This window comes from Populus trichocarpa, chromosome 1 (genome assembly GCF_000002775.5).
Source record: "Populus trichocarpa isolate Nisqually-1 chromosome 1, P.trichocarpa_v4.1, whole genome shotgun sequence".
NCBI classification, from domain to species: domain Eukaryota; kingdom Viridiplantae; phylum Streptophyta; class Magnoliopsida; order Malpighiales; family Salicaceae; genus Populus; species Populus trichocarpa.
Genome location: NC_037285.2, coordinates 48,161,295 through 48,175,707, shown reverse-complemented (window position 1 = coordinate 48,175,707; position 14,413 = coordinate 48,161,295). Strand labels below are relative to the sequence as shown.

General features: G+C 33.2%; 1 protein-coding gene across 1 annotated transcript; it reads right to left on the bottom strand.

Moving 5' to 3' along the window:
• Positions 1–2,060: 2,060 nt before the first annotated feature.
• On the bottom strand, positions 2,061–12,418 carry LOC7480361 (kinesin-like protein KIN-14E). Its single transcript, XM_024587431.2, has 24 exons — positions 12,061–12,418; positions 11,692–11,948; positions 11,223–11,295; positions 10,803–10,934; positions 10,487–10,725; positions 9,906–10,233; positions 9,124–9,223; positions 8,856–9,037; positions 8,603–8,718; positions 8,296–8,398; positions 7,443–7,595; positions 7,151–7,297; positions 6,856–7,056; positions 6,165–6,329; positions 5,978–6,082; positions 5,692–5,829; positions 5,413–5,607; positions 5,156–5,282; positions 4,292–4,494; positions 3,973–4,155; positions 3,560–3,655; positions 3,255–3,452; positions 2,745–3,016; positions 2,061–2,561 (listed from the first exon to the last, which is right to left on the bottom strand). Exons 2-24 carry the CDS (start codon positions 11,847–11,849, stop codon positions 2,369–2,371), a joined length of 3,807 nt encoding a protein of 1,268 aa, XP_024443199.2. The 5' UTR covers positions 11,850–11,948; positions 12,061–12,418; the 3' UTR covers positions 2,061–2,368.
• Between the last annotated feature and the right edge of the window lie 1,995 nt (positions 12,419–14,413).

The window sequence follows — 14,413 nt, the reverse complement described above, 5'->3', positions numbered from 1 at the left end:
ACTAAGTTCCAAAACAATTTTGGGGAGAAGTTGTTTTAACTTCTACTTATTTGATAAATCGAACACTTTCAGGAGTTATTGGTTTTAAAAATCCCTTAAACTATTTGTCAAAATTCTTTCCAAAGAATAATTTTTATTCTAAAATCCCTACAAGGATTTTTAGGTGTGTCACCTATGTTCACATTCATAAACATCAATGAAGTGAACTTGATCCTAGAGCCCTCAAATGTGTTTTCATAGGATATTCCACCACACAAAAAGGTTACAAATGCTATTATTCATCCTCAAAGAAAATTTTGTGTCAAGACGTCACTTTTAATGAGAAACAATCTTATTTTAATAATTCGTATCTTCAAGGGGAGGACATTTTACATAGAAGATAAAAATAAGAATAATGACTTTCATATCTTTTCATTCCAAATCCCAGCTCAGCAGCCACAACCTCCCTTCATTTCACCTTCGTTTGAATCTCCAAATCCTGTAAATAAATCTTTATAGCCTGAAACTATTGTTGTCCGACCTTTTCAGATATATAAAAGGAGGATACAGCCTGTCCAAACACTCTTGCAAGCTCAAGAATCTAAACCTAAGCAAGGTATTGAACTTTATCATCCATCTTTATCTGGACCTGATATTAATGATCTTGATTAGTCAATTACTATTAGAAAAGGAGTAAGAGAATGCACTAAATACCCCATATATCGTATAACTAAATTTATATCCTTCAAAAATTTCTCACCATCACATAGAATTTTTCTCTAAAAAAATAAGCATCATACCTATTCCAAAAACCTTACATGAGGCTTTAGAAAATGAGAATTGGAAAATTATCATGAGAGAGGAGATGAATGCACTAGAGAAGAATCAAATGTGGAAAATAGTTAAGTTACCGAAAGAAAAAAAACAATGGGGGTGTAAGTGGGTTTATGCTTGGAAATATAAGGTTGATGGTAGCCTAGAGCAGTATAAAACTAAACTATCGCAAAGGGATATACACAAACATTTGGGATGGACTATCAAAAGACATTGGCTCCAGTTGCTAAGATGAACACCATTCAAAATTTTATTTTTTTTATCAGCTAATTTTAGATGGTGTGTCCAACAATATGATTTAAAGAATACTTTCTTACATGGAGAGTTAGAAAAGGAGGTTTTTATGGATCCATCACCAAGATTCAACCACTTTTGTTCTCTAAACCAGGTTTGCAGACTAAAAAAGGCATTTTATAGCTTAAAACAATCACCTAGAGCCTAGTTCAAAAGGTTCACAAAAATCATGATCTCAATAGGATATCGACAAAGTTAAGGAGATCATACTCTGTTGGAGTTACTGTTTTGATTGTTTATGCATATGACATTATAATAACAGGTGATGATCTTATTGAAAGGGATATATTAAGAAAAAAAACTTGCTGCATAATTAAAAATCAAAGAATTGGAAAAGCTGAAATATTTTCTTGGCATAAACGTTGCACATTCAGAAAAGGGAATGTTGAAGATTCTAGTAAAATTAAGATTCATTAGACCTGATTTATAGGATATAAAAATAGACAAATATCTTTTTCTATAGAAATAGAATCTGATAGTAATATCTATTTATGTATAATTAATAGCAATTATAAAACTGTCCTAAAATAGAGTTATAGATGTTATATAAATACATGTATTTCTGCTGCAGTAAATGAGAAACAGGAAGACAGAATTCTCCATTGAAACTAAAAAAAAAAATCAATTTTAAAAAAGATTTAAAAATCAACTTTAAAAAAATATATAAAAAACTCAAATGTATTACCCATCAAAGCCAAAACTAATCACGTAGAAGACAAACAAAAAAAACAAAAACAAAATGCTAAAAGGCCAAGCATTTAAAGAGTAAGAGACTTTTTATTAGATATTCACGATATGAAGACAAGAACATTTTGAACTCAAGAACAAGTTTATAAAGAGATCATTTTTCTTAATCGTTATTATTTTCTATTTCATTTAGAAAAATATTTGTTTATAGTATTTTTTTTTTTCTATTTAGTTTAGGAGATTAAGAGTTTAAGCATTAACGAGTCTGAACAGAAGAAGACATTTGGATTACTGAGCTAAACTACCAACTCATATTTGTAAGTATAATCAACATAAAAGGAGCGAGTATTATTATATACAAACAATTCAGACTATACAAATCAAATCCTTTAAGCCAATTACAACCTCTTCAGCCTCAGTATGGTATTAGTTAGAGATCGTCAGAACCCATCCATAATTTAGTTAGTTAATCCCCAGTCATATCCGTGTGGTTAAAGTTACCAGAAAACCAACGAAAAAATCTTGAAAACCAACGGACTCGGAAGTGAGATTTCACCTCATCGAACAAGATACTCTACATCGAATGACGACCATCTGTCTTCTCTCTCACTGGTCTTTGTTCTTGAATATCTTCGAGATCATCATCATCCCCTCTCTTACCCGCCTGTTCTTTCCAATGTGCAACCAGTTTTTTCAGCCGAGCAACCTCTTTTGACGATACATTTTTGCTTGGATCATTAACAATTGATCGAACTCTTGATGCATACCTGAAATGGCAAAATGTTGAGATACCAAGAAAGGCAAAAACAATACATGAAACTGAAAGAGATTTGTTGAGATAACTTCTAGCCTTAACTTAATTCTATCATCTTAAAACTAACCAATACTAATCTTGAATAAGACACCAACAGTATAGATATGTTAAGAATGTTATGAAGACAGAGACGTACATTAGAGAATTGTAAGACTCGTCTAAATTTGATTCGGCCGGAGATACATTCACGAACATAAGTGTCTTTGCATTACCACCCAGGGAATCACTCATTAACATTGTTAACTTGTGGTTCCTATAAGGTATGTGTTGACCACCAGAAGATAACGCGCTAATGACATCCCCGAGGGCTGAAAGTGACTTGTTGATGCTTTGAGCTTCCTTAAGTTGACTACCTGAAGAGCCTGACTTCTTTATTCTTTCTGAACCGGCAAGGTCCACAAAACTTAACTGCACATGATATCAAGATGTCACACATGAATTAACAGCTTCAACTCCAAAATATAAACTAGAGAGGCTCGCACTTCATGCTATCACATATTTTGATGCAGCTATTACTGAGCTTATATCTTCAAATCTCACAAGAAAGAACATACGACAAGTAAATGCACATGCACATTATGTTTCTGACAGCAATCATTCAGTGCATAGAAGCATCATATAATTCAATCAAGGATTAGATGAATACCTTTCCCCTTGCTACTGACTGAGTTTGAAGGTTAGTACTTTCAATAACAATTGAAAGAATCAAATGAGACCTTGAACTTTCTTCATTCATTTGAGTCCCAGATGTATGCCGCCGATCAGATCCTCTCTGAATAATGTTTTTCAATTCTTCAAATGTAGTAATGGATACAACTGTCACATTTTCAACAGAAACCATACCCTGTATATCATATAATACGTAATACATGAGCTCCAATAATGACAATCGAACTAGACAAGATTTGAAATAACAAATATTAGATACCAGTTTTGGGAAATAGCAATCACCTTTGAATCTTTTTTAATATCCAATTTTAGGCGCTTCATATTTTTTGGTAATAGAAGGTCCACAAGCGTATCTTGATACAACTCCACCATATATGCCTGCATCATTTTAAAAATAGGATAAACTTTTTCATAAAATTGAGTGCAATTCAAGTTGATTTAAATGCCTAAAAAGATAACAGAAACATATTGCACACGCAATGATTGAAATGCAGAGGCATCCGTGCATGCATAGATAGAGACACTACAGTCAACATAGCCAAGCCAGCGAGGAACCCATGCCGATTATAAAAGTTTCTTATATCCTTAAATGAATGAAGTAAATAATCTAGCTAAAAATTTAGTGCCACCATGTAGAATATGAAGAAGCCGTCATCATTGTCAGAACCCAAAAATTGATGTAAAAACCAAAATACCTTTAATGAAAATGAGAATTTGTTGCTATCTCGTCTTAAAACTTTAAAAAGTTCTGAAGTGGCACGTGGTGTCAGTCCAGGATTGCCTTCAGAGCCATAAACAGTAAATGTCTTCCCAGAACCAGTTTGGCCGTAGGCAAATATGCAAACATTGTAACCATCCACAGCAGACTGAACTAAATACTGCATCACAATTGCCAGAAAGAAAGAATAAATCAAGAGTTTGTTGAAGAATTACAAACTAGTTACAAGGTTGAGGTTCCCTCCGGATTAAAAATTGAAGCAGTGTACTGATAAATGAAATAACATTCAAACTCACTCGTGTATCCTCAAAAACATCTTCCTGGGTAGCATTTCCATCAAACACTCGATCATATACATGCTGTTTTGCTTTATCATCTTTCCATGGATGTTCAACTGTAAATTCATCTGTGCTTGTAAGCAGGCCTCTATCCTTTTCAGAAATCTCTTTCTCACTTAGAGGCCTTAACCGACAGAAAACCCTGATCTTGCCTTTCATATCTGAAATGCATGAAAGGAAATGGCTTCATTAGCTTTTTATGGTATCAGGACATATAGTTTTCATGCGGGAAAAGGAACTTGTAATAATGTTAGAAAAAAATTGATGACGCAGAGGCCTGTGCAGTTGGTTTGTGAAGTAATGCAGCTTTGGATAAAAACTTGTGGCTACTGCCCCTCCCATGAATCTCTTTACTATATTTTTTTCATTTTTCTTTCTAGCCTTTCACTTCTTTCCTCAAAGTTTTAATGACTAGTAGACCATCAATCTCTCTCTTCTTGTTTTCCCTTTACAACCATCCCTAGCAAAAACTCTCATATCAGTAAGTTACATCTTACCCTGGATCCCTAAGCAAGTTTTGACATCTTAACCCATCAAAATCTTTGTTAATAAAGGCTGCATGACCTAATCTGATGTCACAGTATTCCTAAGAGTCAAATAATTATAATTTTAATCCTATTTGACAGTGTTCATGACAACATAAAATGCCACAGTTATTAGCTATTTACTTTACCATCCTGAAGTTCTCCTAATCAGTTGCTAGATTTTCAAAAAATCCTAGGACTGCGTCATGAAGCATTTAAACTGGGAGCGACATGTTCGTGATGTGATTTTTGAATATGTTGTGGTGGGATTAGGATACTATATACAAGGTTATCCAACCTTCTATGGTATTAAAATAACGTTTCCGCAAAACTTGTTCTTCCTTATAAAGCACTTCTAGCTCAGCAAGTTGAGATGCTTGCATCTTCAAAATGGCAGCAGTCTGCTCATTCTTTCTGTCAATGTCCTGGAAGCACGTTCCAACTTATGGATTTAGTTCAAAAAATATGCAAGAAAATTTAACCAATTCATGAAGTATTTGCATAAGGTACAAGTATACACCAGAAATAAAGAAACTAATGCAAAAGCGCATATACCTCTTTCATTTCTCTCAAATCCTCCAATTCCTTCAAATTGTTCTGCAATGAAGCTAAATCTGCATTCACAATTGCAAGAGTTGATTTGGAAGTGGCCAAATCTCGTGTGACCATTTCCAGCTTCCGTTCAAGTTCAATCACTCGAAGCTTTAAGGATTGGCGTTCCTGCTCAATGTTTTTCTCAACAACTTCCATCTGCATTATAACCAACAGTGACATTAACCATTTTGCAGCGACAAATCACCAATAGATGGTTAAAATTCAAGAATGCATCACTACCTCTTCAACTTTCCTTGCAAACCTAGAGATCTTCTGTTCAAGTAAAAAATTTTCATTACCCAATCTTTGCATCCTTTCTTCTGCTGCACGCAGTTCCTCATTCCGCAGTTTCAATTCATCCTGGAGCTTATGCAACACCTGTGTTATCCAGTCCAAAATGATCACTTCATGATAAAGCAAGCAATATGATTCTATTGTATTAATGAGAATTGAGTCCAGACCAGAAAAATCAGTAACAAATTAAACTCAAACCCAGAGCATAATAGTTATATTTTCAGAATTCTACCTGGTTATTAGCTCCAACTAAATCATTTTTGGCATTTTTCTCTAGTGTGAGATTACTGAGGCTGGCCAACCTGGTTTCCATGCTCCTCTTTTCTGACAACACAACCTAAAACACAAAACATCAAAATTAGCAAAATAGACCAGGTGACTAAAGAAAGAACTCGTGCATCAGAGTTAATAATACTAACTTGAAAGGCTGCATCCTTTTCAGCACACAGTGACTTAAGTCTATCACGATCACACTCTACTTCTGCCAAGTTCTGCTTCGCTGATCTCAAGGAATCTTTCAAGCCCTCCAATTGCTCTTGCAATTTCACTTCTTGATTTTGCTTCTCATGCAATTCTTCCACTAACTAGAAAAGCATATTCACCCGTTAATCCAAAGTGCAATTTCAAAGACAATCGCATGCATAAAGGAAATATAAAAAACGTTTTTGTTCTCTGAAAAGGACTTGTTGACATCTTAGACCCAAAAATTAAACATGTAAGTTGACACAAAGTTACCATGATGCAGGACAAAGAACAAGACAAGATGACACAGCAAAATCAAATCCTAACAAAAAGGACAGGGGCACAACAATAAATACAAAGATATTTCAGATATTAACAATTTCGCACTGCCTACATCCCTTGTCTACACTTATTTCTCTTCATAATATCTTTAACATTGATAATTATTACCAAAATTAGACTTGATTTTCATGTTTGGGCTGTGTCCAAAATGACTTTATAATGCATCCAAGTTTCAGATTACACTTTTTCTGACAATATCTACGACTTGTTCCCTACATGTCCAAGACATCCAAAATGTTCTTTAGTTTCACCACCACTGTATCCCACAACTGATCATAGAATTTAAAATTTTATTTTAAAGCTTACTTGTTCAGATTTCTTCTGAGATTCTTCAATAGTTTTTGACAATTCGTTTAAACGTTTTTCGTGCACTTCTACACTGGTAGGGTTAGAATTGTTAAGAACATCTCCATTCACCGAGCCGCTAGCAACAGTCCGAGCTTTAGAATAACGACGCATCATGACATCATTTATATGTGTTTGAAGAGCAACACAAATTTCTTCTCCCTGATAAATGAAGTTTGGTTACTTAAACAAATACAGTTGAGAAGGTCAAGATCCAACCGTGGAGAACCAACAGGGAAGTGACAAATATATTAACCTGCTTGGTTTCAAACTGGAATATGTGCAGAACACCTGCAACTCTCATCTTGAAGAAAACAGCAGTATTGCTACTACCAAACTGCATTATGTCTCTTAATTCTGCTGAATGTAAATATTCCTTTGGAACTGGACGGAAGAAGTGCACCTGTGGACCAATGAACAAACAAACTAAGGTCCAGCAGATGCATGATCTAGAATGTGAAAAGAATTTCACCATGTAGAGAGCAGACAATTAAGAATTTATTACAGTACAAGGTTGTGATGGTTTAATCCATTAATTCAAGACTTACCCCTCGCTTGTTAATGCCCAAAATAATCCGACCAGGCAAAAGTCCAATAGGATCATCAATCTTGCGAACACTGAAGAAAACTGAATTGCCATAGGGAAGCGACCTTAATATGCGTAGAAATTGCTGTCTTGCATCATCCTTTGTCAGATTTTCCTGCATGGAAACAGGAGAATATCAAAAGGAGATTCTCTATAGAATAAAGAATAGCCTCTGACAGGTAAAATGCCAACTTTTTAAAGAGTAGACTTAACAAAGAAGAGAGGCAATGGATAAGTGAAACAAGTAGTAGGATATATTGAGTGCAAAAGTCATCACTTGTGTAGAATATGACACTACTTTGATTCCTTGTTGAAGATACCACCTTGGATCTATTCAATTCTGACTAAAAGTGATAAACAGAGTAATCAAAGTCAATATGAACTTGAAGCCATAAGTTTTTGTTGAACTTAATTGAAAACGCACTTGTATCCACATCTGCCTACTGAGTGCCCACATCTGCCTACCACCTCTTTGACAAATATTACTTAAATGGACACAAAAGTGGAAGAAGAAATTAAACCATTAACCACATGATTTAAGAAGATTAAACTGAAATTAGAAAACAAACCGGCAAATGATGTAGAAATGAAAATATTTGTCTGGCAGACAAACTAAGAAAAAAATGTTCTGTTCAAGAAAAAGATAAGGAAAAATATACAAAGATTCAGGAAGCAAATTGTTCTAAGCAATCCTGAACTGCAAGTCATACAAGCAAGTTGTAAACATTGACTTGAAATAACAGAATTTAAAGAAAAGTACACAAAATACTTTCTTGAAAGTTACGAAGACAGAAGTTTCAGATGCTAGTTCTTACCATGGAATGGTAACGAGAAAGAATATCCAACTCCCATTCCCTCTTTCCTCGTGTAATTGCAATTTGTCTGGGTAGAAATCGCTCAAGGAGAGAGGTCCAATCACTGTGAAATGTCAGCTTCAGCATGTCAAAACTCATAGGAATAAAGAGTAACTCGAGATCAAAATCTGATCACCGTAAAGGCTTTAGGTTAAGTCACTATGACTTCAAAATGAAAGGCCAACAAACCATTGTGTATTAGGAAGTTAAAATGCCAGAATTTAACTTAAATTAGACAAGGAAAAAAGGGGAGCAAGAAACTACTAACATGGATGATTCTTGACTACCGAAAAATCCAATGTCAACTAATATTTGCAATGCAGACAACTGCGCAGCATCCTCCCTCCCAACAGGATAATTGCCCAATATATAGTCATGTTGCAACTGTAACAAGATAATCATGCATCAGTAAAGCAAGAAGCTAAAATCTATGCTAAACTTTAGAGATAGCATGACAATCATTCCAAACTTTCAAGTCAAAGTTGAAGCTGTTCAATAATGTTTAGGAAGAGTTTACGCACCTGAACATATGATAATTGCACAAACATTGGATCTGTTACAGCTTCATCTGACTCCCGAAATAGCTTTTTCTTAAATATCAGCTTGCAGTGCAAAATTTCTCCCTTGCTTCGATCCTTGGCTGCCTTGAATTCCGCTAACAAATCTCCAATATATTTGTTATCATCTAACCCAATGTACTCCTCTGCATGACACCAGGTTGCAGATTAGATGGCAATTTCAAATGAGCTTTGTCTAGGAAAACAATCAAGAAAGGCAAGGGATGCATACCATTCCCAGGATCAGATGACTTCGAACCAGAAACAACTTTACAGTATTCAAAAAGACTGAAGCTAGAAAATGCTGACAGCTTGATTAACCCAGAAAGTTCCTGAAACAAGTATGAATTACATTAATGTAAATAATGTTTCAAATCACTAAACACAAAATAAATCATTTTTAACAGGATAAGCTTAGCTGTCACCTTAGCCCGCAATGTCAATCAAGGCAACGATAATCGTAGCAAGATTTTAGCAAATAAATAAGAGCTTGTCATTCATAAACCCTTAACAACATATGTTATGCTATTCGTTTTGAGAAAGAAAGACAAAACACAGGATTAACTGGCTGAACCTCCCAGTTTGTGAGAAGCCTAGAGTTTTCTATTCTTTGTTTAACCATATTCAATCCAACTAGAACCAAACATCAAGCTCACAGGACCACTAGACCTTTCATAATCATGGAAATGGTTTTAAAATATACTTGTGGGTGTTCTCAGCTCTCTGATCAGGAAATTATATTCAATAAGCATTTGAAAGACAAAGTACAGAGGGCACTCTTCCAAAAAGGCTATCAGAACAGGTGACCATCATAAGATCAATTCTCCTTCCACCATATATAATAAGTACATCTTCCTCTGTTTGCATACATCTCTGAGAAAATTAGAATAAAAATAGCAGGTCCTGCTATAATTTCTATTTTTTTCCCAGTTGAGATTGAGCTTTTTGCTTTTGTATATCTGTGCCTACCTAGAAAGAACCATAGAAGACAGAGCTGATGACTCTTTAAAATACCTCAACAGCATCGGACACTGTCGTTGCCATGTCATACGTGATTTCTTCAAAAGTTTCGTCCAAAAAAAACACTATTGTTGTAAGCTTTCGACCAGTTAGAAGAGCTTCAATTTCCTCACGCCCTGGTGTTGTATGTCTAGGACCAGCTTTGACAGAACGCTTCAAAGCATTTAGTGTATTTAATGCAAGGATTTGGACCTCAGAATCAGTACTTGCACCATATGCTACATTATGGACATACTCAGATAAATATCCACCAATTTCCTTGCTAGGAGGCATAGAAGAAGCACACAAGTACATTAGCTCCCATGCTTTAATCAAATATTGCCTGCATTATGAGAATCAACAAACCTAGATAGCATCAAATAAGGAAATAACAGTATGTTGAGGAGAAACAATCATAGGCCCAAATAAAATCAAACATGTAAACTGAGCATCACTGTTTATATATATGAGAAAGATTTGTCCATTGGACATCAGCTCAATTATTGAAAGGCCAGTTGGAATGGGTTTTAATTTCACAACTTACAAGATACTGGAAAAAAAAAGAATAGAAAGTTAAATAAAAAAGCTATGCATGCCTGTCAGGGTTGTTCCTTGTTTGCTTTGAAATCTGAGCAAAAATTTCATCTCGAAGTTCTGCACGCTTCAGTGTGTGCTTGAACAATTTTCCAACTAGCTCAATCTGTTCATCTAAGCTTGCTGGAGCTCCTCGATCAGATGAATCAACTCCCATGTACTTCAAAATTATTTGGAACAGTTTAGTGGCACGGCTTACTAGGTCACCATTAATTTTAAGCACCGAAGTTGGTATAGGATCCTGCAAAAAGCACTAACTTAGCTCTTCATGAGTTCATAAATGAGAATATACTGCAATGAAACACAGCATACTTTTACCTTTTGGAAACACAGCATATCCTCGAATGTGAATTTTTCCCGAACTTGTGGACCTACAGATTTTTTAGAAAAGAACCCACGTTTCCCAGTGGATTGAATCTGTTTCTGCATCAATTTTAAGAATCCCTCAACCTGCATGGAACAAAACTTAAGTAGAAGTTTCACAAAAATGGAAATGACTACAATAACTAAGACTCGTTTACAAACTAGTTGGGGTCAGCTGTATGTATCCTCTTGCAACATTCAATTATCATAAACCAGATCCACATAAAAATGCAAAAAGAATATTGTCCAAAAATAACAATCGCAAGTCTAATTTGGATTCAACTCATAATATTGGAGCAAGTAAACATAAATGAGAAGCAGATGATGTTCTTCCACGTATTACATTGACAGCAAAATGACTTATTTGTTTATCACCTGAAATTTATCAATCAATGGTATAGCACCAGCAAGTTCTGCCGGAATAGCCATGGAAAGGGTTGCTGGTGTACTGTGAGAAACAACAATAAATACTTAGAGGTTAGATAGAGTCTTGCAAAAGAAAACATAAAAATTACTTCCTGGAAGTTCTAAAGCTATCTAGTCAGTTTTTACAAGCAATATAGAGACTATGAAGAGCGAATTATGTGTTCCTAAAAAATTGGGCAGGCAAAACAAGTCAAAAACAAAACACCTGGGAGGAAATGTTTACCAAGTCCTTTCCATTTTATCATGGTAAAAACTTTTGAATAAAATCTAGAGATACAAGGTCAAAAAATTACAACGAATGGTCAAGTCTAAAGTTGTTTTCAATCCGAGTTTCATCGCATCTCAACAGTAAACAAATAATAAAAAACCAACAATGAAATTAACAAACAAGAAGCTAAGAATGGCATAGTAGACTTACGGCGTATCGAAATTGGAGCCATCGCTATCATATCCATCCCCATTTGAGAAAGAAGCAGAAGGGTGCATAGGAGTCTCTTCATTTCCATTAGTGGAGTTAAAAGAAGTCCTTCTTGATCTTATACTTTGAGCCATTAATGAATGCACATCAAGTTTCATTTCTCAAAAACAAATAACCCCACGTCACATGACTATTAATCCGCTCCACGAATAAACCAGTTTCTCCATGTAGTTTCCCCGGCTATATTTCCTTAATAACTGCAAAAGACAAACACTTTAAAGATCAAAACATTATCTTTAGCTAAAAGGGTATCCAAAATAACAATTCAAGAAGTCAACAAGATTCAAAATTCAATCAAGAAACACACACCTATCAATGCAGATCCACAATACAATCTATCTAAAACAGCGACAGAAACAAAACCCAGATGGGAAAATGGCAAAGAAGTGACAAGAAGTGAAAAGGAACTGAAATTTATTAATCAAGAAATGCACACGAAAAATGGGAACCAAGAAAAGGTTCTTTCCTTTTGAAGCTGACAATCAAGAAAGGAGGAAACTTTGAGAGATTAAGAGATCTGAAATGGTGATGGCGATGGTGTATCGATGGCACTGATAGATAAAAGTGTGTAGAGAGAGAGGGAGTGGAGGGTGATAGTCACGAGAATGATATAAATGGGAGAGGAGAGGAAGGGACGGCAATGAGTTGCTGCTTCTACTTCTACACTTTTTTTGTCCTTTTTCTTCTGTTCCATGGCGGAGTACATAAATTAGCCTCTTCCAAAAATTCAAATTTACAACGCCATCTAATAAGATTTTAATTTTTTTTAATTTACTAAAAAAACAATCTTGAATCCAGCGTGTCAATTAAAATTTACTTGGTTTAATAAAAAAATTAAAATAATATTTTTTAAAAAAATAAGTTAAATGAATCTATCAGCTCCATGGTTTTTTTTAATATTGAGCTCTAGAAGCAAGTTAGCTAGATCTTTAAGTGACCTATTTAATACCTATTAAAATAAAACTGAAGTAATACTGTAAAATAAATTTTAAAAATATAAATTAACTTATTTTTTTATGAAAAATTATTAAAAAAACATGATAATGATTGAATGTTCTATTTAATAAAGATAAAAACATTATTTTTATTTCATTTCAAAAGGTAATAATATAGTTTTTTGCACCAACAAATATTTTATTAGAAGCTCAAAAGTAGAAGCTCCACTTTTGAGCTTCTAATGAATTGACGAAAGAGTTAATGATTTAACTTGGTTTTGTATAATAAAATAATTATATTGAGCGTTTGGAAACGTAGTTGTACTCGTGTTTCTAAAAAAATTAAATTTTTTTACTAAAAATTAATATATATTTTTTATGTTTTGGATTATTTTGATGCACTGATCTCAAAAATAATTTTTAAAAAATAAAAAAAATATTATTTTGATATATTTCAATACAAAAAATATTTTGAAAAGCAATCACAACCACACTTCCAATAATTGCTATATTAACGTTGTGTTATCATACTGATCATGAATGTTATAATTATATATTTTTTTAATATATTTCCTTTTTTATTTATCTAAAAAGTCTTTTTTTTTTCTCTTAGCTTCTTGTCACGAGTATTTCTTTTTTGCAACAAATTAGATAAAACAAAATAAAAATATTTCATTTGATTAAAAAAATACTTGTTATTGAACCAGCATTATAATCTTTATTATGTCGCTATATTCTTATCGAGGTCGATTTTATCATTGAATTAGTAACGCAATTTGTATATATTATTTTTTATTTCTAAAATATTCTTATAAGGTAAACAAATGGAAGATTTTCATGTGCAAATGAAGTAACTAATTCCATTAGTTTAGCTTAATTAAGAATCCTGAAAGAAAGATATACGATAAACTTAACATATACTCAAAAAAATAAAATCATGCTTTTTTATATAAAAAATAATAGATTAAGCGGTTGTTTTGGAATAATTTTTGCTTTTATACCTAACCATAGAGAAAAAAAATATTTAGTTAGCTAAATAACTCGTGTGTTTTTTTACAGGTCTCCATACATAATAGCGTTTTAAATTTTAATTTTGTAGAATCTAAAATAATATGTTTTTTATTTATTTTACATGTAAAAATTATCTTACAACGATTTTAACTAGATATTTTTTAAAAAAACTTGATTTTTGAAACCATAACGAAAAATATTATTTTTAAATCATAAAAATTATCACAATATTAAACAAATACTAGACATTAACCCTTGTTAAAGTATTTTTTGTTTGGAAATGTATTAAAATAATATTTTTTTTATTTTTTTTATTTATTTTTAATATTAATATATCAAAATAATCTAAAATTAAAAAAAAACTAATTAAAAAAAATAAAAATACTTTTTAACGGAAAAACAAATATTCTCTTTAGTTTTCCCCATTGAGTCGACCCTTTTGTTTCTGCCCCCCAAGATTGAGACCTGACACCTTCCATGGGCCCCGTCTTTATGATCTTAGCCATCCTTTTTCTTTTTATTATTTCACATTTTAAGACGTGTGCCCAATTGATTTAATTAAATGCTAAATTCATTTTTATTAATTAATTTTCCTAGCCGGGTTCAATGCTCGAAGAAAAGGAAAATATTTTGAGATTGCCAATAAAAAAATCACAAATCTCTCTATTTATTTATTTTCAAATTATTATTATATTGCCAAAAAAGGGGTTAAAAAG